General features: G+C 39.8%; 1 protein-coding gene across 14 annotated transcripts in view; it reads right to left on the bottom strand.

The window, feature by feature from the left end:
• Positions 1–25,579, bottom strand: part of LOC134288267 (protein lingerer) — a 41,036-nt gene that overhangs the window by 6,589 nt on the left and 8,868 nt on the right. For 2 of the 14 annotated variants that reach the window (XM_062852577.1, XM_062852580.1), the window contains exons 1-11: positions 15,411–15,431; positions 7,821–9,069; positions 6,884–7,750; positions 6,647–6,819; positions 5,810–6,009; positions 5,527–5,664; positions 4,251–4,343; positions 4,027–4,127; positions 3,551–3,972; positions 3,149–3,403; positions 2,873–3,034 (exon numbers count right to left, since the gene is read on the bottom strand). In XM_062852577.1, coding sequence (XP_062708561.1) covers positions 2,873–3,034; positions 3,149–3,403; positions 3,551–3,972; positions 4,027–4,127; positions 4,251–4,343; positions 5,527–5,664; positions 5,810–6,009; positions 6,647–6,819; positions 6,884–7,750; positions 7,821–9,069; positions 15,411–15,416 — 3,666 coding nt within the window. In that variant the 5' untranslated portion in view covers positions 15,417–15,431. Of the gene's footprint in view, positions 1–2,872; positions 3,035–3,148; positions 3,404–3,550; positions 4,128–4,250; positions 4,344–5,526; positions 5,665–5,809; positions 6,010–6,646; positions 6,820–6,883; positions 7,751–7,820; positions 9,070–15,410; positions 15,432–16,142; positions 16,455–25,579 lie in introns of those variants that run through there. The other 12 variants (XM_062852578.1, XM_062852581.1, XM_062852570.1 and 9 more) reach the window with 7 other exon arrangements.

Raw genomic sequence — 25,579 nt, 5'->3', positions numbered from 1 at the left:
GTGGGAGATTCTCGAGCTGCTGCCGCCAGTAGTTCAAATTAAGATTAAAGTTGGTTCAAATTATGATTACGATGGTTCAAATTAAGATTAAAATCACTATTGACATTGAATTTTTCAATTAAATTTGGTGCACATGTAAACTTTTTACCACTTTATGTAAAGCTAATACCCGTGGCTTCCATATACCCGAGACTTCCCGTAGTAAATTATTTCCATGTGGGTGAAAACATCAGTCAAAATTCCCGATGCTTCAGAAACCGCAATTTGGTTCAACTCATGATTACTCATGATTAGTATCATTAGTATCTAGCCGTGTACAAAATTATAAGTCAATTGGTTTGGAATTGACTAAGTTATAGTGAAAAGTGCCCAAAATACCGGCTACTGCCCAAATGGCTCGCTACCCTACTGGCAGAGGGAGAGATGGTCAAATTGGAGTGGAATTTGCGAAAAACTCACACGTCCTCTCGGTGAGACTCGAACTCACTCGTGTTCGCTTTGTTATTCTGTGATGTTGTGATCTTCATTGTACTAATACAGAAGGTAGTAGGTACTAGAACATAACCATTTGGATGTATACTAGTATGGGACAAACATCAAATTCTCGCTCCAGTCGACTTTTTTGATTCCATTTAGGTCCCATATGAACTGTACAAAATTTCAGCGCAATCGGTGAAACTTAGCGCAAGCGGTTAAAAATTTTCCTTCGAAAGCCGCAAAACGATTGGATGCTTGTGGAAAATGTTATTGATTTATTACCGATTAGTGATCCAACGAACGGCTTTTTATTTTGTTTTATCAGCAGCACTGTAGCTGCTGCCTTGGTTGCTGATGTTTCTGGGGGTGGTGATGCCTCCCGCCACCCCATGCAACAACAAAACAAACAAAACAAAAAGCCGTTCGTTGGATCACTAATCGGTAATAAATCAATAACTTTTTCCACAAGCATCCAATCGTTTTGCGGTCTTCGAAGGAAAGTTTCATAAATGTTATTTCTACAAGAAGCGTTGATCGATTTGAATTTAAGAGACAAAGGGCGACCTCTGGGATTTTTTGTTCAAAAGTGTAACTTTTCCCATAGTAAATCCTATGTAGACTTTGAACCGCTTGCGCTAAATTATAGTTTCACCGATTGCGCTGAAATTTTGTACATTTCATATGGGGCCTAAATGGGATCTAAAAAGTCGACTGGAGCGAGGATTTATTTTTTCCATACAAGCGTGTCCCACACTAATGTATACACTGAGATCAGCTCGGTATTTTCCCCATATTTTTATCGAGTTCTCAACAGTAGATTTAACTCGGTACGCTCGGTTATCCTTTTTGCTGATTAGTCTGTAAATGAGTTAACAAGCTAGTCTGCAAATGAACTGCCAAAAATTACAGATGAACGGTGAACTTCGTTACTGATTGATTACCGAGTGTACCGAGTTATATCTGCTGTTGAGAACAGAGCTGCCACATACAGGGTTGTATACGAAAAAAAAAATTTGGCACCCCCTCGTTTATTTTTAAACCGCAAGGCAATGGAACAAGTTTGTTAACTCAAAAAATAGTATATTTTTGGGGGTCTGGTACGTTTGGCATAAGGCCGTTTGGCATAAGGACATTTGGCATAAGGACGTTTGGCATAAATGACGTTTGGCATAAAGGACGTTTGGCATAAAGGACATTTGGCATAAGGGACATTTGGCATAAAGGACGTTTGGCATAAAGAATATCGGCACCTACATTTCAAAAGGGCGTAACTGCATTTGGAAGTAATACCTTCTTTCAAAGCTGTAGGTCGTACTGCCTCCCTTACATTCAAACCACCGTGGTTGTCGGAAAGAGGAAAGTTTTTCCCATCTGGTACTTGTTGTGAAAAACATGGAAATCATAACACATGATCCACAGCTTTAAAAGAAGGTGATGATTCCAAAAGCAGTTACGCCCTTTTGAAATGTTGGTGTCGAATATGTGAAATATGTTTTCCCTCTGGAGTAAAATTAAAGAACAGCCTTCAAGGGAAAGAAGGCAAACTTGTTGTTGGTGCATTATATTGGATCTCTTATTTTCGAAATAACCTTTTGCTTCCCTGAATTTGATTTTTTTCGGAAGGGGAATGTTCCTTCTTTTGTATATAGACTGTTCTTCATCGATACAAGCAATTTAGATTCCGGTAATGGTTCTTTCCAGCAAATCATCCTTGTCTGCATATTATATCCATAAAAGTTAATGCATTATAATGTATTATCCTTCTTTTATATACTTATCCTTCTTTTACGTTAAGTATGTAGTTCACTTTTTACTGAAATCATTTTATGCCAAACGTACTTTATGCCAAATGTCCATTATGCCAAATGTCCTTTATGCCAAGTGTCCTTTATGCCAAACGTCCTTATGCCAAATGGCATTATGCCAAACGGCCTTATGCCAAACGTACCAGACCCTATTTTTGGAACTATTTTTTAAGCTTTCAGTCCTAGTAAAATACTTTGAGGTAGCAAAATAAACGAGGGGGTGCCAACTTTTTTCGTGTACGGAATACAGGTAATGTGGCAGCTCTGGTTGAGAACTAAGTGAAAAGATAGATAAAATACTGAATCCAGTGAAAACATTACTGAAGCTGGAAAATCAGATTCTTAGTGTGAGTAACTTTCGTATTATTGGAAGATGGTTTGGAAATCACGTGTTTTTTAGGTAATTTCTTAAAAACGACAAAAATATCTAAAGTTTTAACTAAATCGATTATATTTCTTAACGTTTCAATGTATTTTAGCAGAACCCCTACCACTTGTGATCGCCAAATCTGAGAGCAACTGTTGCATACACATCCTACATACATAACAAGTATAGCAAAAGTGCGCAAACACTAATTTGGTTTTCATACCTGATGCATTGCCTGATGCATGTTGATGTTGTGGTGCGTCGGAATCTGCGGAATATAGAGATGCTGTCCGTAGGGCTGACCGGACGTCGCACCAGCAGTCTGTGTTCCAGCTATGTTGTAAGGTGGCGGGGTGCCAGAGTGAAACGATTGTTTCTCGTACGACTGGAGAAGAGAAATATAGAGAGAACAAAAGACACACGAAAAAAGTACACCGGTAAGTATGTGCGTGGATAGATGCGAGAGAAAATTCATTTGATGTGGAATCTAAAACCTTACATTGACTTTGTTTAGCGCGACGTGGCTCTTGCCATACATCGACGGCGCTATGTCGGAACCGCTTCCTCCTGCCGACTGTTGGTTCGATACAGTCTGTCCCTTGGACTGTTGTCCCACACCCGAAGATGGGTAGGGATTTTTGTTATAATCCTGCCCCGACTGACTCAGCGTGTCGTAGCCACTAGTTCCATAACCACTGTTGTACGCCGGCTTCTGGAACTGCCCTCCGGACGTCGCATTCGTCGCCATGGGTTGCTATAGAGGTTGTTGAAGATTTGTGTGTTGTTATTGTTGGGCATCATGATTGTGGTTTTGTGAAGATTTGAGTGAGAAGAACATGCAAAAAAGACAACAAGTCAAAAATCTACGATCGAATGCTAAATAATCAAACTAACTACTAACAGGAGGATAAACTGCTGGGGTGCCATATTGGAAGCCGCCGGGCATCACATTGCCGCCGTAAAAATAAGCGTATGGCAGGTTCAACATAGGACCACCAGACCCTGTTTGTTGTGACATGGTACTTGGAACATTACTAACAGGAGACGAGTTGTTATCGGTCCTTGTGAACCGACCATCGGACATGGTTGAGTACGCGACGGAACCGAGGTTAGCGTCGCGCACACCGGCCGCACCGAGACTCGTCGGCGTTTGGTAGTTCATATCGTAATATCCAGGCACATGTGACATACGCTGCTGAAGCATTTGCAGGTCTTCGTACGAGTAGAGTGGCTGCTGATAGAACGGCACGCCCGGCTGGATGTATGGGCTGACCATTGGTATGTTGGGCACCACTCCAGTTCCGCTGCTACTGCTGCTTTTAGCTGTGGAATTGGTCACTTTAGTATTCGTTAAACCAAGCGATGGTGAACTCATACTTGTCGTGGATACCACGGAGCTATTGGGCAGCGAGGACGATGAACTCGACACACTGTTATTGTTCGCACTGTTGTTGTTGGAAACCGTGCTGGACGAAACGCTGCGAATAGAAAAGAACACCCAAATTAGATTATACAATTTCATAATTTCATTTTCATTAGCAATAGTTAATAAACACAAATGACAGTTTACAGCTTAAAAGTTCTACAAAAATATAACTAACCTGTCGAACTGCGTAGAAACGGGTGTATCCTTTAGTTTGGAACTACTGAAGTTACTGTACTGTCCGGAGGAAGTGCTGGTACTACCAGAGTATCTAGTAGCATTGAACCCACACAAACAAATTCGTTGTTCATGTGTATGCGTGTGAATACATTAGGGTCGTGGGATGATGGTGGATGGCGTTGGTTGGGAAAGCATTTGGTTGGACCACACACAGGTTAGCGAACAAACAAACATGAAATATAAAGAGAAAACAAAAACATGTTAGAGTTATGTACTGGAAATATCACGTGTTATGTGTTGAAAGCTTAAGAATTTTTATTGGGTGATTACTCTTGTCTCACTCTCAAAACATGCAACAAGTTACCTATGTATGTACCAGAATCTTGTTGAAGGCCTTGTGGACTCAATGACGAACAATAAAATGGCCTCTTGCATTTGCATGAATCACGAGCTGTTTCACGACGGATGGCGGAAGATTACCAAGCAAAGATAACACTTGTTCAGTAATAAATCGAAAAAAAAGAGAGTGACTGGCCTAATAACAAGAACTACTTTCCGAAACGAACTAGAAGTAGAGGCCTGAATCACTAGAGACAAATGATTGTGCTACTATTCTTCGAATGGCCCTTTTGCCGAAAGTCAGTTTCCCGAGTGACCCATTTCCCGAAAAAAACTGTACATTGTTTTTTTTTCAAAATGATCACTTACCACAATATGTTAGTGATCCTTGGGACTAGATTGTTCAAAAAGTTAGCCGACCATAATTTGACAAATCGTTAGGGTCAAGTTGGTTCTACAAACAACGAGCAACAATGGAAATAAGGTGTTACATTATTGTTCTTCGTAGAGCATTGTTTCATCAAGTGTGAGAAGCAATAGAACTTGAAAGAACCGCCAATAGAATAAAGAATGGTGTGATTCAGGGAAATGGATCATTAGGGGAAATGTAGTTCGGGGAATCTGCATTCGAGGAAAATTTGCACAACCGAGACAAATGACCCATGAATGGATCCAGTATTGAATAGGATTCTCGTTTTAGAGTGTATTTGACGGTTATTTTGTGGAATTTGCCAAGCATCACTCAAGTAAAGTCTATCTGTGCCCTAAAATGGGGTCAATCTTAAACCTGCTGCATTGCTGTAGCCCTCACATTTTTTAGCTTACCAACTATCTCGATTTGTTTCACACGCGCTTCAGTTGTGATGGGAGCGAACGCTGTTGAAAGGAATAAACAAAACTACGAAATCACAGGCAGCATTTCGGTAAAAACTTACCCAGTGTTGCTGTTCAGTCCGGTGTTTCCGTAAACATTTTGAGAGCTGTTCTGATAGCTCTGCTGCGAGGGGAAAGCCGACGACGTCTGACTGACCGGATACTGACTGGACAGATAACCAGTGTTGGTGTTCGAACTGCTGGGATTCGGATTAAGGTTGGTTTGGACATTTAAGGCACAAGGAATCCAAGGTTTAGGTACATGAAAATAAACAGGAAAATCAAAGACAAAAAAGAAGGTTTTTAGCCACAGGGATAAAATGTATGAAATGTGTTAAGTATTACCTGTTATTGCTAACATTGTTGTTCACAGGCAGGTTAGGATTAGACTGATTCACCGTAGAAACTCCAACCGAACTGGTGGAATTATTGTTGGACACGACACTGCTCGAGACGTTACTGCTCGGCTGTTGGTACGAATTGACACCACTCTGGTTATACGAGCTATAGTTGTTAGAGGACGCGGGGTACGTGTTTGTAGACACCTGTTGGAAAAGATAAAAGCGAAAATGTTTACAGTTTATTTTGTTATTTGGATAAAAAAAGAAGAGAAATACCAGGAAATCGGCACTGAATACCTACCAAGAACAGCTCCAAAAGCTTATCAAAGATTTTCATAAATTTACCAAGAGTTACAGCACAAGATCAGCCTCTTGACAGAAGTCAAATAAGAAAAATCTTCATTTGAATCTGCCAAGGACACGCCAAGATTTTACTGCCTAGATTCATAACCCCCTCAGCGATTTCAGAGCATTGACAGTGAGTTGAGAGTTGTAGAAACAGAGTCCCATTCATTCAAGAATGCAATTCGGCGAGATGGACCAACCAATGGTCTTAGCCAGTCAAAAAGACAAGTACAAAGAAAAAAAAAAAAAATGCAACTCTGTTTTTATTTTGATAGTCGGCCAAAATAGCTTTGTTGTCCCAACAATGTGAAAACAATGGTAAGATCCATCTTATTTCTACTGCTTTGGGAAACATGATGTGCCTTGTTAATTGATAACCATAGTCTACACTTTAAAAGCAGATGAGGTGTAGCCAAATATTGTTTTAGGATTAAAAATTCTTCAAGGCATTTTTGCGAGGGTTCATCAAATGGCGCAACAGTTCGACATCACTTACCTGTGTGCTAGAGTAGCTGGAGTTGTTGTATCCTTGCGGCGCAGCCGACGAAGGATACGAAGATGTTTTATTCGCCTGCGACGTTGAGTACGAAACATTTTGATATCCTCCGGAACCAGCATTCGTTCCGGTGGACTGACTATAGGGATCAGTCTTGGTCAGTTGTTCCAGAGCTGTAAGAGAGGAAAAGTCGATGTTGTGAGTTCGAATTTTGATTTCAGTTGTTGGTTGACATACTCGACGTAGTGCTGTTGATGGAATTCACATTCACGCCGGAACTAACAGAGGAAGGAACAACGGTGGAGGTGTTACGCTGAGAGTAGCTATTCGCCAGACTATCGTTCTGAGTGGCCGTAAGAGAATCGCTTTGCCCGGGTAAAATCTGCGTGCTTTGCAAGCTACTAGTGAGATTGGACTTCTGCTGGAGGTTGTTGACAACACTAGGTTTACTCTGGTAGTCGCTAACCTCCGTCTGCGACGGTTGAACTGCTGTTGGAAGCTGCACTGACGATGGCGTGCTCTGTTCGAGACTGTTCGCGTTGAACTTGTCCGTCACTGGAACGTTATCGAAAGTGTCATCCGTGCCAAAGTCCAGGCCACCAAATTGCACATCCAGATAGCCGATGTTGTTTAGGCTGTCGCCAGGCATTTCGACAGCACTTGACGGAATTTTCGATGGCGGTGGGACACGTGCCCGCTGCCGTCGAGCCGCCGGTGCTTGCTGAGAGGACGTCACCTGATCGCTGTAGGTGCTGCTCGAGCCGTACGAAGTCGGATATTGCACAGAGCTCTGCTGATACGAGTTTACAACGCTCGATTGGAGATTGGAATTCTGAGAAGATAGTGTGTTGAAATACTGTGATTGTTCCGCGGAGAGCGACGACGATGAGTTGATTTGCGGCATCTCCAGAGCTTGCCGCAGATGTTGAGCGGCGGTTGGCGCCGAATGGAGATCCGGATACTGAACTGTTGCAGCGGCTGCTGCTGTTGCCGTACTCGATACGACAGTGGTGCTGTATTGCTGCACCAGATCAGTCTCTTTCGGCTGCGGAGGGTTAAGAATCTGTTGCTCTAAACCTGGAGGGGCGGACAGCTCCGTAGGATCTGAAAGAAATGGTGTTATATTAGAAGTTATACGAGTTGAAAGGATTTTATGTCAATCAAGGAAACTCACTCGTTACCACCGACGATGAAACCGTTGCAGGCTGAACCGGAGTTAATGGTGTCTGCACTGGCTGCGGTGTCGTTGGCGGTTGCGGCTGCGACGATGGTTGAGATTGCGTTGACGAAACCGTAGGCTGCTGCTGCTGTTGGGCGGTTGGCGTCGTTGCCGCTACCTGCGTACTTGGCGTGAAAACTTTGGTATCCGATAACGAACCAGTGTACTCTTCGTTATCCCAGTCTCCCCAAGTGTCAGCAAATGCTGACGATTCCTCAGGTTTGTTGAGATCGTTAGCACTAGGTGTCGCCACCGAGTCCCACACGTCGATTTCCTGGTGATCCGTTATACGGGGCGCTCGATTCGAGTCCCGCATTCCTGGACCACGGGTGCCAACTCGAGGTCCTCCGCCACGTCCTCCTCGAGATCCTCCTCCATAACTACCGCGACCGGGACCACCGTCTCGGCCATCGCGACCGCGTGGTCCACGACCTCCACGATCGAAACCATTGCGGTCACGGTCACCACCGCGATCGCCGTCACGGAAGCCACCACGGCCTCCACGAGAGCCAGGACCTCCAGGGCCGCCACCTGAGCGCTGATTACCACCTGGTCGATTACCACGACGGTCTTTCGAATCTGCACTCAGGCCGCCACCTCCACCGGATCCTGATCCAGCATTGCCAACGGTATCCCAATCGCCATCACCAGCAGCAGTGTCATTCTGCTCCTTGTTCTGCGATTTGTTCTTCTTCTTCTTGGAAGTGGTGGCGAATGCTCCGACCGGAAGGGTTTCGAGAAGAAAGATCACAGCGCGGTCCAAATCATTGTCACACTCCTGAAGAGCGCAGCAAACCTCCTCTTCCGAACGTTGCGTTGTCTCCATCAGCTTCTGGATCTTCTCCTGTATCTTGGGATCATCCATTCCGCTTTTGATGTCTGTGATTTGAGCAATGCGAATCTGTTCGGCAGTCGGCTGCTTCGTCTTGATTGTGTGTGTGGTGGTCTGCTGATGCTGTTTGTCCTTGGAGTCACCACCCTTGGAGCCGCTGTTATCTGTGCCCTTCTTCTGTTTCTCGCCGCCGCCGGAGTTCACTGTGGCATTGCCTTTCTGCTGCTGCAACTGTGGCTGCGGCTGTTCGTCCGTGCCGGCGTTTTCTTTGTTCTCCTTGCTGGCCTTGGACTTGTTGCGGCCACCGCCACCACCTCCGGAACGGGTTTGTGTGCTCATCTCCGCTATATATACAATGTATTTACAATGTAGCTAATAAAAATTAAAAAAAAGGTAGAGTTAATGCTCATTCGCTCGAATAAACCATGTAAATTCAATTGTTAAAATATTTCTGGGTTTATTCTTTAGGTGAAGTAGAATTAAAATGCTTGATCTCGCATGATATATCATTTGACACAACTCAATAAGAATGAGTTGGGTCGGTAATTGGATTCGAGTAGGAAATCATCACCGACAACAAGTACCTATGATTATTTACATCACTCGTAGAATAAACCCATTTATTTTGTTTTATCGTAGAATGTTTTGCCGTTTGGAAATATAATGCTCAAAATAGGATCTGGGACCATTTGGGCAGGAGCACCTCCACTTGCTGCTATAACTCAGTCAAGTTTGAACCAATTGACTGTTTTTTGAGATATGATAAGATACGCACGCACTGTATCTATGTAGCTGAAGTCACAGCACAGCCCCTTGCTAAAATGGTCACAGATCCTGCCTACAAAACTTTCCAACAAAGTTTAAGATTTGTTGGGAAGGTATTGTTTCGCAATACGTAAATACAATCAATCAGTGTGGCAAGGCGAAACTTTAGAAAAAATTCTCTTATATTCTGAAATTATTTGAAAGATACAACAAACAATTTTAAATCATTTCGAATGAATGGTAAGAATTACCACCTAGCTCTTTTCTGCCCAGAACTTTAAAAACTTGTATTTCTAAAATCAATGCAAACAATCTCAATTTTCACTTGTAAATCATGATTTCACGTGTTTTTCTTCACCTTGTGGCATTGAACTAAGAACACGCGTACAAATTCGATGTTTCTGTTAAAACTGTAACGAAAAAATATTTTTAGCAAAAAATAGTGCCAGACTTTGATTAATACAGTCGAACCTCCATGAGTCGATGTTCCTTGACTCGATACCGACTCATGGAGGTGTTTTTCCATAGTGAAAAATAATTTCTGGGTTACCATGATGGTCCCTCCAAAATGCTTTCCAATGGATTCAATTCCACTACTCGATATTTCCATAAGTCGATGGCAGGGAATGAAATTATCAGCAAATTGAGACGAAAAACGGCGTTTTTCGAGCCACCGATTTTTTCTGTTTTTACTTTTCCTGTGAGAAATGTTTATCGGTCGTTGCTGTTTGTCCCCGATCAAAGATTGCCGAAAACTGGAAATCGCTCTTATCATTTTCGCTATCTAACTTTATCGCCTGCAAAGTTATCGCGATAATTATCAGAAGGCAAATAATAAAAATTTGCCGCTAACGGGATTCGAACCTAGACCCTCCACAAAAATGTGTATAAGCGCGCACCATAATCACTCGACCACACAAGCTGCTCGAGAGGGGATAGAAATTTTATACATAAAAGCTACAGCCGGTGACGACGGGACTACGGAAAGGCGAACAAAGAGCAGAAAGCAAACCGGTCAACTTTTCATTGCTGATGATAATCGATTTTCGGCGCTGCGGAACGAGCGAAAATACATTCTCGGGAGAAACCCGGGTCTGAATTTATCGCTCGTCTTTTTTCGCCGATAATGCGTGTGGGAGAGTTTTCTACTATCGCGATCGTGATCGATAATTTCATTCCCTGGTCGATGGTCCCTTCGATATCGACTCATGGAGGTTTTACTGTAGAACTAAGGCTATTCGAGAAGATGAAGAAATGCTTTGCGGGCATGTTGGAAATCATCGCAAGACGAGGTTGGCTGTTGCCACCTCAGCAATTAAAAGCGAACAAAGTTTCTGATGTTTGCCTAAGGCAGTGGAGTTTTCATTGAAGACACCCACGCTAACGATTTCATTAATGTGCGATCCATCAGTAAAGAATCTCTTACGGGAACTTATATTTTGACACTTTTCGATAAAAATGCAGGGATGAATATACCTAGCTTTGTCCATGAACTACGTAGAATCAATTTTGGCAATCTCAGACCGCCCCTCGTAGACCTTCGCCTTTACAAAATTTTCGAAATTTGTATGGATCGAAGATTTTGGCGGCTTTCGGTAAAAAATATACCAGATTCTTTGAAGAATTTTAGCACGAAATTTGATAGAACACCTTCAATGATAGGTCCCTGGCCAAGTTCGCAGGGGTTGACGGTATTAAAGTGAAGGAGTTTCATTTTGATTATTGTAATGTAGTGTTCTTTAGTGAAACATATCACCTTTTGAACACTTTAATGCGCCTCCAACGGTTCATCGCGAATCGGCTGCTGCAGATGGAGTATGGCTGATCATATGCATCAGACATGCTCGATAAACACGGAAGAACCGCCAGGGCTCAGTAGAGTCTATTCCCAAGCAATAGTTCCAAATCGGTTGGATTTGAGAAGGTTTTGATGATCGTTACAAATCCTAATAAAAGTTTTATAGGATTTGTGACTGGTTTTGGAATCTTTTACAGCCAGCTGACTTCAAAATGTTGTTTGGGCTCTATTTGCCACGTTTCTTGGTTGATTTTGATTAGTAATTTATTAATGTCATAGTCGCTTTTTCGAATTTTAGGTACTTGATTATATTTTCTTTAAATAAAGCAATTAAAATCAACCGAAAAATTAATAGTGGGAAGGAGATTTGCAGCACTTAATTGTGCTGATAGATTCGAAGCTAACGTGCGAAAACTTAAACGCATTGTTGACGTCAATGCGTTCGACGTGACAGTTTGGACGAAAAACTGATTGCTTTTTATTAACTGAACAACGTTACTTTTGTATGACTAGGTTGACATTTCTAGGCCGCGCATGAGAATATGACATGGTTTATCTTGGTAGGACCGATAGGACAGAACGAATTTGAATATTTTTCATAGTATTTGTAGGGGGATGAATACATAATAGTTGGCAAGCAATTTTTGTTTTATTAAAGTCAACTGACCAACTTGGCGTATTTTTGTTTATCTCTTAGATGGTGCTATGACACCAACAGAAAAAAATATCAGAAGTTCAGTTACATGTTTATGTGGGTTTTGGACCGATGACAATTTAAGGACACTAGAGATGAACACAGAGAAGTAGAAATCAAGAAAACAATTTGACACAGAACCGACTATATTTTAACATACGGGTTCGACTGAATCTATCTAGAAGTATCTAGAAGACAATTGACGCTAAGATTGGAAAAAAGCTTGCAGTTGGGACTAGACTACAACAGTGGCCGATAGGAAACAATGCGCTAGACAACATTATTATTCATTTTTAAATATTTACCCGTAGGCTTTTCGCCGGTTGACAGTACAGTATTTAGCTGTGTACGAAGATACGGATTAGCTGGTGTACAGATGACAGGGTTCTCACGGGCAGTGCTTCAAGCGAGGCTTACATAACAAACCTATTTTTCTTGACTTTCCACGCAATGGACATCTGACCGAACACACGTGTTTTCGTTAATCTCCTTCTTCTTCTTCTTGGCGTAACGTCCTCACTGGGACAAAGCCTGCTTCTCAGCTTAGTGTTCTATGAGCACTTCCACAGTTATTAACTGAGAGCTTCCTCTGCCACTGACCATTTTGCATGTGTATATCGTGTGGCAGGCACGAAGATACTCTATGCCCAAGGAAGTCAAGGAAATTTCCTTTACGAAAAGATCCTGGACCGACCGGGAATCGAACCCGTCACCCTCAGCATGGTCATGCTGAATACCCGTGCGTTTACCGCCTCGGCTATATGGGCCCTCGTTAATCTCCTAAGCATTACATATTAAGACATGACGTATGTGCATGACGGAACAACTAGCAGGACACAGTTCTAGACGTCTCTTTTCAATAACGACATTCAGCATATTTCCAATAAAACTACACTTAAATGTAGCAAAGACTAAAGCTGCTGTGATAGAACAGATCAGAATGACCTAATTGACTATTACCTTGGAGATCTACTTCGAATAACTGACAAATTGACAAGATCCTAACTAATTACATAGACCATACTACAAAAAACCAATTGACAAAAAAAGGGGAAACTTTTATTAAAACTATTTTTGTTCAACGCAGGCCAAAACGTGTCGACTTGGGCCACACAGGCCCACGTACTTCTGTGTGTTGAAACAAAAATAGAGGCTCCTAGAAGCAAATGTAGGGGAAGGGTGCGGTGTAGAACATAAGCACAGAGTTGCTACTGCCGTAATCACTTTGAAAAAAAAAGAAAAGAAATTTAATAGAACACCTTCAATGATAGGTACTTGCTGACTCTTACTAGCAAATATTTCGGGAAAAAAATTGGTAGACCATCACAGATATCACTTTGAAAAGCATTGATCATATGGGGATTTCAAAATCCATATTTCCGAAAGAACAATGTTCAATTTACGCAATATTTATTTCACCAAAAAGATTAATTTTGCACTTCAGTTGTGTAATTTCCTACTTTTTTATGGTAAGAAACACTAAACGACCTGACCATCTTTGCTGCAACATGTGAGCTAAAAAGTAGTATTTTACAGCACACTAGCTAAACTGGCATTAAGTGCCACTTTCATCAACAATCAGCATCAGTCTATAAAAGTGCCATTAGACTGTTTCTCGTAATGCCAAATATTTGTCATTGTAGTTCGACATTCATCCAAAGGTTGCCATGATTCACGTTGTGTTGGCCTTTTGTCGGGCTTGTTTGGTCAAATATTTGTCATGTGTAATGGGACCTTAACACAACCATTTCCTCCCTAGACCATCGACATGACTGAAACTGAACAGTCGTTGCAAAGCTCGATTTTTTAAGCACTCTTCGTTTTTTTTTTCAACGTGCTAATTTTCATTCATTATTCTGTAGCCAGTTGAATAAATGTTATTAATAAAGTACGTTATTATTCGGATAATATCATTATGTTCTACAAAGTTTTAAATGAACTGAACCAATACAATCTTCATTTCGCAACTCGTGGGTATTATTTCTTCGCAATATAAAAAAAAATACCGTAATCAATGCATCGATCCATGACTAAAGCCCAATCTCACCCACGGACAAATCCAACAAAACACAACACTAATTAATTGATAGTAATTCTAATACGCAAAACACATAGCACTTACCGTCAAGGCACCATTCACCGTGGATTTAAGAGGATTCGGGGCAAATAAGGGCTGTCATTTGACACCAGTCTTATAAACATTGTTGGTGCCGCTTTCAATAGGAAGCAATCAGTGAAGTACTAGATTGAAAGTAGTGAGCTGGATTTTTGTATGGTGAGATGATCAGTTCTCCATATCTGCAATGAAATGGTGCAAACAGCATGGGTTATAAGGATTCTTGCCTAATTTAATGCTGTTTGAGCAAAAGTTTGGGTAACTGTTGTTGAAGCTGCAAGAAATAAATAATACAACAACACAGTTACCCAAACTTTTGCTCAAATAGCATCAAATTAGTCAAGAAATCATATAACCCATGCTGTTTGTACTATTTCATTACAGATATGGAGAACTGATCATCTCACCATACAAAAATCCAGCTCACTACTTTCAATCTAGTACTTCACTGATTGCTTCCTATTGCCTTCATTATAGGTTAAAATTGAAGCAATATCCACAGAAGTAGAACATTTTTCACAAAATTTGGTGATATAGTATAATTAGGAAAGGGTAGTAGGGTCGCCTAATTCCGTGGTAGGTCACCATTCACCGTGGTAGTAGGGACCCGTTCACCGTGTATGAGAAATTTTATTCTACTTTGTTTAAAAATGATCAAAACAACCCAGCCAAGGGAATTTTCTTCGTTTAAATTCATTTCAAGTAATAACTTGCAAGATTGTTTTTAGATATATATGTTTTTAGATATATGGAACAATATGGGCCACGGTGAATGGAGACCATTGATTTTTAGGGTACCCATTTACCGTGCCTTTTAGGTTTCAATTAAAAAGTACGAGTAATCGTACTTTCTTGTAAAACTTACTTCGGTAATGCAAAATACATACCTGATATGTGAATTTAAGTGCTTCTTGGTGGAATAAAAACGTTACTACATTTAGTTTTTCGCTTAAATCACCTTAGCGCAGTTTTCGTTTTTTCACCGTGAATGCAGTGAACGAGCAGAATCCTGCTTCATGTAAACACAATTTAGTGTCAAAATGATACTTTTAAATGTTTTTAATGAGCGTTTTGACATGGTAACAATACATTAAGGTTGTATTGGTGAAATTGAAGGGAAATTGTCATATCATTCAATCATAATATGGAAATAATGAAAAAATATTTGAAGGCACACGGTGAATGGAGCCCCCACGGTGAATGGCGCCTTGACGGTATATAAGAACTCCTGAAACGGCAAAACCTTCTAAATGATAAAACATGAATAATTAATTATGGTGTTGAAACAGTGCAGTAATTGAAGGTAAGTAGGTAATTATCGCTGAGGCTGCAGATACTACCAGCATTAGTGAAGATAATGCAATTTTGGATTCAAACTATACATTCTTGCTCTTGTTGATCTACTTCCTTCATCATCGCTTGCCTGGGTGTGCGGGCCTTCCGGTGTCGCTCTAAACACATCCACCCAAATCCATCGCCGTTTACGTATCACTCACGCAACGCAACCCACCAGAGGAAGAGTGAGTGCAAGTGCGGCGATGACAGGGCCTGCGAGGTAACCCACCCTTTTCGGCTGACGGATTGGCGATGCAACAAAAACACATTGCAAAAGAAGGTGCAAACTTTCCCGGAACAGCCGAGCTGGGTACGCAGGGTGACAAGCAGGAAAAGCTGTGACGCCTTCGCTATTTCTAGGACGTTACCCTAGCAACGGGACGGTCAATAATGGTCCACTGCACGAATTTATGCTGGCCTGCTTACTCTCATGCGAAATTTGACGTTTGAGCGGTGCCTACACCGCTCAAACGTCAAATTTCGTGTGAGAGTAAGCAGGCCAGCACAAATTCGTGCAGTGGACCATTGCGTATCCCGAGGATTTTTTTTTGTTCAATTCCATGAAAACCAAGAACGAAGATAAAACAGCGAGACGCAGCAAATACAGGAAAAAAAGATGAACGACTTCGCCGTAGAAATCGTCGTCGAGACAAAGACCGGAACGGCAGCAGCGTCGCACCGAAGTCAGCAATTTTTACTGCTCGAATCGATTTTCATTCATTCATGCCACCATTTACCGATAGTAGGAAGTGCTCGTGCACTAATTCTGAACATCCAATGCTATTCTTTCCGGTCGGAACAATCCACTACACTCGGGAGGAACTTCCACACTTGCGAACTACGGAGAAAAATGGACCATGTGCCAAATTTTACTTTCTGCTGCTGCTGCTGGCTGCCAGCCGTGTTTGCTTCCTCTTCTTCTTCCTATTCGCCGATGTTGCTTCTCAATGGGAAGGTGTGTAGCAGCAGCAGAACTAGCGAAGTTGTCGAGGTTGTCAGTCAGTCGCCCGCCGCCGTAGTTCTCTCTTCGCCGAAAGACGAACAAAATATGCTCTCTCAAAACAATCGCCATCGGTGTGCTGGACGCCATTCACGGCGTGTGTATGGGAAAACTTTATAACAAAAAAATGGGCATCGTCAAATTTTTCGCTATTCAAAAATAGAGGCTTTCAGCTTTCATTTGCAGGGTCCCTCAAAAAAATCCACCGAGGGATCCCGAACAACTTTTTCAGAATACTGTTTTTCCCCATACAAAATGCACGGTTCCAAATTAATCCCTATTTCTACTTAACAAACTTACCCAATTTTTGTATGAAAAAGTTCCCCCGATGGAATATTTCAATGTTGGGCTTGAATGAAAGCTGGTAGCGTCAACTTTCACGTAGCGTAAAAATTAGCGATGCCTATTTTTTGTAATAAATTTGTTCTACCAGACACACCGTGCATTATTTTGCCAAGAACTTGCTCATCAACACAAGCAAAACGTGATGGCCAGGCAGATCGCGGAGTACATGAATGAGTAATCAGAGAGCATTAGCGGCTTGTTTTGTCAAAGGGGAGAATCGGGAGAAGAACCGCAAGGTGTTGTCAGTGTTGCCGAAATGTAATTATTCGTTTTTTCGTATTATTAGTTTGGGTTCGTTCAAATATTACGTAACGCAAAGGGGGGAGGGAGGGGGTCTAGCACTGCGTTACGCTTCATACAAAATTTCAAAATTTCTCATACAAAAGTTGTTACGTGGGGGAGGGAGGGGGTCTAAAATTGTCAAATTTTGCGTTACGTAATATTTGAATGAACCCTTTTGGTTATAATGGGGCACGTTCGGTGTAGTACTAGATTTGTAGTAATGAGCTGAATTTTAGTATGGTGAGAAGGTCAATAGGAGGCAATCAGTGAAGTACTAGATTGAAAGTAGTGAGCTGGATTTTTGTATGGTGAGATGATCAATTCTCCGTTTCTGCAAAGAAATGCTGCAAACAGCGTGGGTTATATGATTTCTTGGCTAATTTGATGCTGTTTGAGCAAAACTTTGGGTAACTGTGTTGTTGTATTATTTATTTCTTGCAACTTCAACAACACAGTTACCCAAAGTTTTGCTCAAACAGCATCAAATTAGCCAAGAAATCATATAACCCACGCTGTTTGCAGCATTTCTTTGCAGAAACGGAGAATTGATCATCTCACCATACAAAAATCCAGCTCACTACTTTCAATCTAGTACTTCACTGATTGCTTCCTATTCTCCGTTTCTGCAATGAAATGGTGCAAAAAGCGTGGGTATTATGATTCCTTGTCTAATTTGATGCTGTTTGAGCAAAAATTTGGATAACTATGTTGTTTATGTTGCAAGAAATGGAGAAAACAACAACACTGTTGCCCAAAGTTTTGCTCAAACGGCATCAAATTAGGCAATGAATCATAATACCCACGCTTTTTGCATCATTTCATTGCAGAAACGGAGAATTGACCTTCTCACCATACTAAAATTCAGCTCATTACTACAAATCTAGTACTTCACCGATCTGTCCTATTGGGTTGGGTTGTTTAGTGAACAAAATATTATTATTTTCTATAGCCTAATCTAAAAAGCTCATTTTTCTGTGTATAACGTGATTTTTGCCTTCCAAAGCCTTCGTTTACATGATTAAATAAACAAAACAGTTTTAATTTCCGTGGATAGAATGACAGTTCAATCGATAAAATGACAGTTCGCCCCGAACTAAAAAATTGCCTCATAAAAACTTTAAACGCATTTTAAAAATAGTTCCCGGCCACCAAAAATTGTGAAATTTTCTGATTATGAAATAATCTGAATACCCCTAAAGAACCCAATTGTATAAATTATTGTACAAAAATTTATGCGAATTGCACGATTTTTTGGACGCAGGAGCTAAAGTTTGTGAATGTGTAAGGGTTACGCATTTTTGATGTAGTCTGGAAATAGGAAGCAATCAGTGAAGTACTAGATTGAAAGTAGTGAGCTGGATTTTTGTATGGTGAGATGATCAGTTCTCCATTTCTGTAATGAAATGGTACAAACAGCGTGGGTTATATGATTTCTTGACTAATTTGATGCTATTTGAGCAAAAGTTTGGTAACTGTGATGTTGTATTATTTATTTCTTGCAACTTCAACAACACAGTTACCAAAACTTTTGCTCAAACAGCTTTAATTTAGGCAAGAAACCATAGAACCGACGCTGTTTGCGCCTTTTCATTGCAGAAATGGAGAACTGATCATCTCACCATACAAAAATCCAGCTCACTACTTTCAATCTAATACTTCACTGATTGCGTCCTATTATGCACTTTAGTGCTGAGCGATTTTAGCGTGTGTGGTAGTTCTAGATACATTTCAAAATCCTCATATGCTGCTGGAGTGGACCTAACAAGGGAAACAACATTAGTTAAAATTGCAAGAAATGGAGAAAACAATAACACGATTACTCAAAGTTTCATCGAATTAGGCAACGAATTAGGCAGCATCGCGCCAAAGCGGGATTGCCCCCAAAAAGCTAGTTTTTAGAATACATTTGGATTTCACGAATTTTAGTAATTTTTGCTCAATGGGGCACGTTCGGTGTAGTACTAGATTTGTAGTAATGAGCTAAATTTTAGTATGGTGAGAAGGTCGATTCTCCGTTTCTGCAATGAAATGGTGCAAAAAGCGTGGGTATTATGATTCCTTGCCTAAATTGATGTTGTTTGAGCAAAACTTTGGATACCTATGTTGTTTATGTTGCAAGAAATGGAGAAAACAACAACACTGTTACCCAAAGTTTTGCTCACAGCATCAAATTAGGCAAGGAATCATAATACCCACGCTTTTTGCACCATTTCATAGCAGAAACGGAGAATTGACCTTCTCACCATGCTAAAATTCAGCTCATTACTACAAATCTAGTACTTCACCGATCTGCCCTATAGGAAGCAATCAGTGGAGTACTAGATTGAAAGTAGTGAGCTGGATTTTTGTATGGTGAGATGATAAGTTCTCCATTTCTGTAATGAAATGGTACAAACAGCGTGGGTTATATGATTTCTTGACTAATTTGATGCTATTTGAGCAAAAGTTTGGATAACTGTGTTGTTGTATTATTTATTTCTTGCAACTTCAACAACACAGTTACCCAAACTTTCGCTCAAACAGCGTTAAATTAGGCAAGAAACCACATAACCCATGCTGTTTGCACCATTTCATTGCAGAAACGGAGAACTGATCATCTCACCATTCAAAAATCCAGCTCACTACTTTCAATCTAGTACTTCACTGATTGCGTCCTATAGGAAGCAATCAGTGAAGTACTAGATTGAAAGTAGTGAGCTGGATTTTTGTATGGTGAGATGATCAGTTCTCTATTTCTGTAATAAAATGGTACAAACAGCATGGGTTATATGATTTCTTGACTAATTTGATGCTATTTGAGCAAAAGTTTGGGTAACTGTGTTGTTGTATTAGTTATTTCTTGTAACTTCAACAACACAGTTACCCAAACTTTTGCTCAAACAGCATTAAATTAGGCAAGAATCCACACGCAGAAATAATAATTGTAAACACAATTAAATTCTAGTTCAAATCAACCGATTTTTCAGTTTGCTATAGCGACAAACTGATTTCTAGTTTATACTGAACTTTATCCATTGTTTGATAATACAAATATTTTCATTTGACGAAATTTTTGACAGTTTGTTAGAACAAACTGAGATTTGGTAATTTCAACATAAAATGACAGATTGTTTTAAACGACTGCACTTTTGGTACTAACAAAACCGCAATGTGATTGTGTTGGTGACGGCAGCTCCTGCGGCAGCTCGGAAATCTATTTTTAGACACTCGGCAAGCGGATGGAAGCGAGAACAAATAAAAAAAAGGCAAAAAAGCGAAACCGACCAGCTTTTTGTGGATGCTGTCTTGAGTACCTGCGCGTTATCCATCACGGCCAAAACTGCACTTGGAAGTTGGAATGATGGATTTGCAACACTTTCTTCGTTGTGGCGATGTTGGGGTAAGAATTTTAAAGATGTGTGAGTGCATCCGGGCCATGTTTATGGTCCCCATTTTGTTGAAACAAATGAAGTTTTCATCGTTATATGGAATGATGAGAATTGATTGTTTTGATCGATAAACTCTAAGCAAGAACAAAGAAATATAACTTTGGAATAAGCAATTGCTCAGTTTGAAAATCAACCATGCGTTTTATTGTTTTAAACAAGCCTCTTTTTTCTGCGTGCATATAACCCATGCTGTTTGCACTATTTCATTGCAGAAATGGAGAACTGATCATCTCACCATATAAAAATCCAGCTCACTACTTTCAATCTAGTACTTCACTGATTGCTTCCTATAGAAGGCAATCAGTGAAGTACTAGATTGAAAGTAGTGAGCTGGATTTTTGTATGGTGAGATGTTCAATTCTCCATTTCTGCAATGAAATGGTTCCAACAGCGTGGGTATTATGATTTCTTGACTAATTTGATGCTGTTGGACAGGGTGGCCACTCAACTTGATAAAATAAATTCCCGGTTATTTCCCGGTTCTTCAACAACTTTTTCCCGGTTTTGTAGAAACTGATTTATATAGTAAAATCGAAACACTGTCATTACTATTTTCAATTTTCTCACTCTTCTGAATTTGTTAAGTGATACAGAAAAACATGGGAGTTCTAGTTATAGCATTTTTAATAGAAAACATAATTTGATAAAGGCTAAATTTTATAATGAAACTCACATTTTATTTAATCCTGAAAAAATGATAGGGTATCGCGCTACTTGGGCGGTGGTTTTCTTCGTCTGTTATTTTCGTCTGTTTTCCACTGTAACTCGGTCAATTTTGAACCGATTGACTTGAAATTTTGTACACGGTTAGATACTATACCTATCTCACTGCATTCCAATAATTGTGTCAATTGGTTCAAGATTGACTGAGTTATAGTGGAAAACAGACGAATATAGAAGCCACCGCCCAAGTAGCGCGATTCCCTATATTGTTCAAGGAAATATTTTTGAAATTTTATACATATTAAATTCGCTTTATTGGAAGTTCAAAATAAAGTGATGATTTGATTTACATTTTACTTAGAAATGAAATTTGACTTTTTCCATCAATGCTCTACATTTACTTCAAGCTATTTTTTTTAACTATAATTGTGGAAGATCCGTGTATAACTCTGAGAAAATATCATGAAAAAAAAATCTTACTGATAGCCAGGTTATATCAAAGATTTTGGTGGAGGAAAATTCTGGCTGAAATGCTGCTAGAATCTTATAGAAAATCCTACTAAAACTATGCAAGAAATTTGTAATGGAAATGCCAAGTGAAATAGTTGGAGAAAAGTCATATCGCATTTTTGAATAGACTTCTCTAGAGTCCACTGAAGCAATCCCTCGAAAATCACTAGAGAACAGTTTTGGAAAAAAAAAATCTTGAACAAATTAGTAATGGTAATCTGCGTAAATTGTTTGTAAACACTTTGAAATAACTATTGGATCCTTGATAATATTTTCTGTTAGAATAAATAGAATACGAATAAAATGCCTAGAAGCATTTCTAAATATTTTAAAGATCCGCGGGAAGATATTGTTAGAATCCCCAAATAAATTTCTCCAGAAATTCTTGTAATAAATACATGTAACTTTAAAGAACTTCTTTAGAAATTATTGGTAAAATTGCTCGATTGTCTTGAATTTGTTGAATTGTAGTTGGAAAAGTTAGTTGAGGAATATTTCAAGCAATTCCTGTGGAAATCAGTCGATGTATGTCTTGAGAAATCTCTGAAAAATTTGCGAAGAAAGCTTTGGTTGATCACCAAGAGAGATTCTAGGCTACCAGCAATAATCAATGTTATACTATTTCTGGAAAACATGTTCAGGATTACAGGAAAAAAAAAAACATTAAAAAATTCTTGAAAACGATCGAATTTGGAAGTTTTCTAATATCATACAGATTTGGAAATGTAAAGAGTTCAAAAATATATTTTAGTGACAAGATTTGTTCTGCAATGTCTGAGGTAGAACAATACACTGACTGCCTACCCAAGATATTTACTTGTCCTTACTACTCCTCGCACATCAAGGCATCAACATATTTATAAAGTTTTTTAGATTAAAAATCTTTATCGTTCTGAAAGTGAAAGTCAATCTTTTGATTGACCTTCCATCAGTCACGCAGTTGGCCACCGCGCTTATGCTGAGTACAAAATGCGATTTTTTCAACGTGTTGTGTGATTATTCAAGGGTTGGGTTTCGATCTCCGTATCTAGTATCTAGGATCTAGTATTGATAGATCCTGTTCTAGAAAAATCACAATAATCCTTATATAGATGCAATAATAATGATTATCCTGGACTTTCATTACCAAGTTCATGTTCTAAGCAAATTCCCGGTATTTTCCCGGTTTTTCCCGGTTGTTTGCGATTCCCGGTTTTCCCGGTTGGGTGGCCACCCTGACCAACGCTTTTTGCACTATTTCATTGCAGAAAGAGAGAATTGACCTTCTTACCATACTAAAATTCAACTAATAGGACAGATCGGTGAAGTACTATATTTGTAGTAATGAGCTGAATTTTAGTATGATGAGAAGGTCCATTCTCCGTTTCTGCAATGAAATGATACAAAAAGCGTGGGTATTATGATTCCTTACTTAATTTGATGCTGTTTGAGCAAAACTTTGGGCAACAGTGTTGTTATTTTCCCCATTTCTTGCATTATAAACAACATAGTTATCCAAAGTTTTGCTCAAACAGCATCAATTAAGACAAGGAATCATATATAATAAAGCCTGCGCACTTTAGAATCGATACACTTTCAACTGGCTGCCGTTAAAAAAACGGTGTCACTTGGAAAAAGTGTTGTTAGAAGCAATAGGACAGATCGGTGAAATACTAGATTTGTAGTAATGAGCTGAATTTTAGTATGGTGAGAAGGACAATTCTCCGTTTCTGCAATGAAATGGTCCAAAAAGCGTGGGTATTATGATTCCTTGCCCAATTTGATGCTGTTTGAGCAAAACTTTGGGCAACAGTGTTGTTTTCTAATTTTCTTGCAACATAAACAACATAGTTATCGAATGTTTTGCAAAACACTTCGAACTCGCTTTAATAATAATGTACGGTCAGAGCAGCATGCGATTAGTTGAATAAAGCAACCCAACAAACACGCATTGCGAATGTGATTTCGTGTGTGGCTCACAACATCAAACAAAACCTGCGTTTGTTGATTACACGCTCGTTTCAATTTGCACGAATATGAGTATAAGGCATTTAGATGTTGGCTACGATAAATTTCATTCATGCCAGGGGCTTGCAAAAAACGATCCCAGGAAATATTTTTTCATAAAAAATTACTTTGAGTAAAATTATGTTTTGAAAATAGCGTGAATGGACGATAAGGCTATAAGTTTATTATGGTCTTGTGAACCATATTTGTCAAGAGTTTAATGTCGTAACTTGTTTTGAGCATATCTTTGATGAATAAAATTTTGTTTCTTGTGGAAATATCAGCCCGTGAGCTGTAAAATTTTGCAAATGTTGACGATCATTGGTTTGTGCAGAATAAAATGGCATGAATTTCTCAATCAGGTCAAAATTTCATCTTGAAGAAATAAAAACTGATTTTTTTCATATTTTTCCTACAAAATACAATAAATAAGCTTCATTTGCTTTTTACCACATTTTTTTCTAGGTTAAACCGTTTTTGATCTGCAGCCGGTTGAAAGTGTACCGATTCTAAAGTGCGCAGGCTTTACCCACGCTTTTTGTACCATTTCATTGCAGAAACGGAGAATGGACCTTCTCATCATACTAAAATTCAGCTCATTACTACAAATCTAGTACTACACCGAACGTGCCCCATTACTACAAATCTAGTACTGCACCAAACGTGCCCATTGCACAGTGGGCAAAACCGACCCAAAAAATGGATCTTTTAACGCCGCTGGTTTCGGTACGTGAAGTTGACCGTTTCTGACGTAAAAAAATACGAGAAATCGATTGGTGCTAAATTCATTCACCGCACGGCACGGGAAGGGGTCCATTTTGCCCCATTTTGCCCTTTTTCCATACAAGAAGAGATTCAAAATGTACTTTCAAACAACAAGCACAACTGTAGATCGTTGAAAATAGCTGCAGGTATAATTAGAGATTCATAACAATCATAAAAATACAATAAAGATCCTTTTAAATGCTTATTTTGCCCCATATGCCCCCACAACTGCTGGAAATTCACACTTTTACCTAATTATGAATGGATTTTTAATGTTACTGATTTGAAGTTGATTTTTTTGGTATAAACAAAAAGCGCTAAATCTTTTATCACCAGAATCATTTTCGCGAGTTGTCCAATTCGCCCCATTTCGCCCTATTTTCATTGAAAAATGAGATTTAAAACGTATTTATAAGAAACAGATACTGCTAAGGAACGTTAAAATTAGTTTTTGGTGCAATTGGCAGCTAACAGTAATCATACTCGTATATGAAAGATATTTTCCCTATTTTACCCTACATTCCCCAAAAACTGCTGGATGATGAAATTTTTTGTATTGTTTTGTAAAAAAACTGGCAACACTGTTCGCTTGCTTATGTGTGTCCGGCTCTAGTGCTAGTATTTTTCGATGTTATTTCCCGTCATTCACTGTTTTTATTCATAACCCGCTGTTCGATCGACTGGTTTCAAGTTTTTGTTCGTTGATGATTGCATCTCAAAACAAACATACACAAAAATCCACGCAGTTTGTTTTTACACGAAGCGACATCTGCAGGAATAAATTGGAAATTCGTTCTTGCATACAACATTTCCATCTCCTGTGCCGTTACGCACAAGTCCATCGTTACAAGATCAACCCAACTAAAAGACTACCTAAAGGCGCTTTTGATATTTTGCTCGTTACTGTAGTACACGCGTGTTCGAACGATGGAATCTTGTCAAATTTGTTCGAGTGCTTTGGACTCCAGAAGGGCCATAAACTGCAGCGGTTCTTGTGGCAAGATTTTCCACTTCGCTTGCGTAGGGATTTCCAAATCTAACTACGCCGCGTGGTGTGCCAAAATAGGCTTTTTTTGGTTCTGCGAAACATGTCGTCTGAGCTTCGACCCAGTTTTGTATGATCGTGAAAAAACGATAATGAAGGCGTTACGCGAATTGCTTATTCGCACCGATTCAATGGACACGCGTCTAGGTT

The sequence above is a fragment of the Aedes albopictus genome, chromosome 2 (assembly GCF_035046485.1).
Source record: "Aedes albopictus strain Foshan chromosome 2, AalbF5, whole genome shotgun sequence".
Lineage (NCBI taxonomy): Eukaryota > Metazoa > Arthropoda > Insecta > Diptera > Culicidae > Aedes > Aedes albopictus.
This window is presented reverse-complemented; position numbering and strand designations above follow the sequence as displayed.